Raw genomic sequence first — 4,093 nt, 5'->3', positions numbered from 1 at the left:
GCAGCAGTAACAGCAGTAGCAACAGCAGCAGTAACAGCAGCAGCAACAGCAGCAGCAGCAACAGCAGCAGTAACAGCAGCAGCAACGACAGCAGCAGAGGCAGCAGCCACAGCAGCAGCAGCAGCAACAGCAGCAGTAACAGCAGCAGCAACGACAGCAGCAGAGGCAGCAGCCACAGCAGCAGCAGCAGCAACAGCAGCAGTAACAGCAGCAGCAACGACAGCAGCAGAGGCAGCAGCCACAGCAGCAGCAGCAGCAACAGCAGCAGTAACAGCAGCAGCAACGACAGCAGCAGAGGCAGCAGCCACAGCAGCAGCAGCAGCAACAGCAGCAGTAACAGCAGCAGCAACAGCAGCAGTAACAGCAGCAGCAACAGCAGCAGTAACAGCAGCAGTAACAGCAGCAGCAACGACAGCAGCAGCAACGACAGCAGCAGAGGCAGCAGCCACAGCAGCCGCAGCCACAGCCACAGCAGCCACAGCAGGAGGTTCACACGTCAGGACGCCGTGGATTTAGCAGACGAGGATGATTTTGGCGTCCACGAGCAGGCGGTGGACGAAAACAACAACAACGTCAACGACGATGAGCGTTGAACAATCACCAGCAAGAGTTGGTTTACGGATTGTGATTGGCTCTGCCAATCACTGGTCAGTCATAGACACAAAATTCGCAGCTACGTACGCTTAAGCTGCATACTGGGATTTCGCCGGACATAATTTGCCGTGGATGCTACAAGCTGTCGGTGTTGGGAGCTCGAGGTCTAGAGAGGTGAGGGTGGAAAGCGGAGTACCAAAAGAAATGGTACCACAGCGGAGTTTAACATGGAAAAGCACCACAGCGCAGTCCCACAGGGGATGAAATCACAGCGGGATATAACAAGGAAAAGTACCACAGCTGAGTACCACAGGGAACAGTACCTTAATTAGTGACGAAATTTTAAATGATGAATTAATTGCTAAATATCTAATTTAAATAAAATGTAAAATATCTATAATAAAATCTAAGTATAACGTGTGTAAAAAAAATCGAAAATAATGGCCAAACGTTACGTTCTAGAATATTCTAGTTTATTAAAGTAGTAATAAATTCTAGTATATATAGTCTAAAATGTTCCAAAAGACTTTCTTGTAGACATTTCACCATCAATGTTTAAAAATCTGCTGTGTGCCATATTATCCAATCTACGGAAACTAATTTTCAAAGGGAAACTAAAATATTCGACGTTAGAAATGCCATGACAAAAATGATGGAAACCGCGTGACCTTGAACCACAGTTGTTATCGTCCTTCATATTCATGAATAAAATTATTAAAATACTAGTAAGATTTTGCTGATATTTCTGATTAACCCGTCGCAATCATTTTTGTATTTATTTTGCTGGAATTTGCATGCCGATAATCATCGGCAGCTTGCCCGCGACGCTGGAGCTGCAGCAACGACAGCAGCCACAGCAGCAGTAACGGCAGTGGCAGTAACAGCAGCAATAACAGCAGTGGCAGCAGTAATAGCAGCAACAGCTGCAGTAACAACAGCAGTGACAGCAGCAACAGTAACAGCCACAGCAGCAGTAACGGCAGTGGCAGTAACAACAGCAGTGACAGTGGCAGCAGTAACAGCAGTAGCAACAGCAGCAGTAACAGCAGCAGCAACAGCAGCAGCAGCAACAGCAGCAGTAACAGCAGCAGCAACGACAGCAGCAGAGGCAGCAGCCACAGCAGCAGCAGCAGCAACAGCAGCAGTAACAGCAGCAGCAACAGCAGCAGTAACAGCAGCAGCAACAGCAGCAGNTAATTAGTTGGCATTTTCCATCAGCTCGTAGAAGAAAGACCAGTCAGTATTTGACCCATTAACGTTTTTAAATTGTGTTTAATTCCAAATCTTAACTGAACTGGATGAATATTAAAAATAGTAAAATGCTACTATCGACCAATAATTTGTTAATAATGTCACTAGATTGCTTTAATCGCAGATTCACCTGTCTCTTATACACATCTAGATGTGTATAAGAGACAGCAGGAGGGACTGCGAGAGGTTGCAAGAAGACCTCTCTGCAATATATGACTGGGCCCAAGTGAACGACATGCAGTTCAACGGGACCAAGCTTGAGGTTCTGAGATACAGAGGTAGCGGAAGAGCTGGTATGGAGCACCGCTACCTGGAACCAGGCGGCACAGAAATCGAAGAGAAGCGACTCGTTCGCGATCTAGAAGTGTTGAATACTCAGGTTAAGTTTGGTGGTCACCTAACGGCAATAACCGCAAGCCCTTGCCATATGCACAAGCCCTGGTAAGGTGACAGATAGGGTGGATCTGGCGGACGTTCACAATAAGAGAAGCGGACCCGTTGTTCGCACTCTTCTAACCCTTGTCTGATCCCTCTCCTTGAGTACTGCCAGCTTTGGACACCCTTCAGAACTCTTATGATCCCTTTCCTCGGGTGCTGCTGCTATGGACACTCTTCAGATTTCTTGTGATCCCTCTCCTTCAGTAGGTACTGCTGCCAGCCATGAACACTCTTCAGCGCCCAGTATGATCCTTCTTTTTGAGTACTGCTGCCAGCTTTGGACGCTCTTCAGAACCAGTATGATCCTTCTTTTTGAGTACTGCTGCCAGCTTTGGACGCTCTTCAGAACCAGTATGATCCCTCTCCTTCAGTACTGCTGCCAGCTTTGGACATTCTTCAGAACCAGTATGATCCCTCTCCTTGAGTACTGCTGCCAGCTATGGACACTCTTCATCGCCCTTGTGATCCTTCTTCTTAACTACTGCTGCCAGCTTTGGATCCCGTTTACGATCGGCGCAGTGCGGCGATGGGAAGTGGTGCAACAAACCTTCACGTCAACAATGACCACGTTGATGTATGTACTACAATAGCTTTTGCCGATTGTTTTACTTATTGATTGTTAATATCTTTAACAGTTGAATCGCACAGTGCGGAGACACTGCCACAGAACATATTAATGACAAATAATAAATTGAAAATCTAGATTTCAGTACAATTTATAACTAGAATCTCAATTTTTTCACAAGAAATGAATTGAATTGAAGTTTTGTGAGAGGGTGATAAGGGGTATGGATTTTTAATATATTTTGTCATGATATTATGCAATAGGTATATTAGAGGTTTCCTTTACTGAAATTATGCAATATATCATGTATTTCGTGCGCTAAAATTTTACAATATTTTTCCGTGTATATCTTCTCTCTGATTTTGCTAAATGTCATGCAAATCATGAACTAAAGGTATATAATAAGAAAGGTATAATGTGCACTGAATAATAAATGACATTGAAGGCTGGAAAGTGTCTTAAAATCATCTATTTCTTAATATTATGAAATGATACACAAAATTGTTTTGACTGACGTTTTTTCTTATAAAACTGCATTTGGAATATACCAATGAAGTGAGTAACATTTTGTGTATAAGAGCTTTTTTTTGTTGTGTTTTGTTAATTTTATATTATTATTATTATTTTTTATTGTTTTGTTTTTGTCAAATGCCTTTCATTTATTTTTTTTCATTAAAATTTTACAATAAATCTTGATTTATCATTTCCCTATTGCTAATCCCTGATCATTTTTTTCATATTTATTAAATGGTAGTTATTTTATTATACTAATTTGATGATGACCAAATATAATAAGTTAATAATTATTATATTATTGCTAAATAAAATTTTTTAATATTAATTATTAAAATATTAATAAATTAATATGTTGCAATAACTAAATAGAAATCCTGGTATCTTATCCCATTGATTTGATATTCAAGAACAATATAACAATATTCAATGTAATACTTTGACCTTTGTTACTCTTGTTACTTCCCCCTGCCTCATTGTTACTCCCACCTTTCATCCCCTCTACTTAGCCCCCTTCCTCCCCAACCCCTCTTTCCATCCCCCTCCTTTTCCCTCACATCCTCATCCCTTCTTCTCCCCTTCTTTTCACCTCTTCCCTCTCTCTTCCCCCTCAATCTCCTTTTCTCCCCATCTCACTCCCCCCTTTTCCCCTCTCTTCCCTCCAATCCCCCCTTTCCCCCTCTTCCCCTCAACTATTCTCCCCCTCTCCCTCACCCCCACCACCACTCACCC

At 42.7% G+C, this 4,093-nt stretch overlaps 1 protein-coding gene across 1 annotated transcript in view; it reads left to right on the top strand.

Annotated features, from left to right (window-relative positions):
* LOC108673614 overlaps positions 1-593 on the top strand; it is a 7,806-nt gene extending 7,213 nt beyond the window's left edge. The window contains exon 3 of the mRNA XM_047881186.1: positions 549-593. Coding sequence (XP_047737142.1) covers positions 549-593 — 45 coding nt within the window. The remainder of the gene's footprint in view (positions 1-548) is intronic.
* The last annotated feature ends 3,500 nt before the right edge of the window (positions 594-4,093 follow it).

The sequence above is a fragment of the Hyalella azteca genome, unplaced genomic scaffold (assembly GCF_000764305.2).
Source record: "Hyalella azteca isolate HAZT.00-mixed unplaced genomic scaffold, Hazt_2.0.2 contig7256, whole genome shotgun sequence".
NCBI lineage: Eukaryota > Metazoa > Arthropoda > Malacostraca > Amphipoda > Hyalellidae > Hyalella > Hyalella azteca.
The sequence above is the reverse complement of the archived record's forward strand: the minus strand, read 5'-3'. Positions and strand labels throughout refer to the sequence as shown.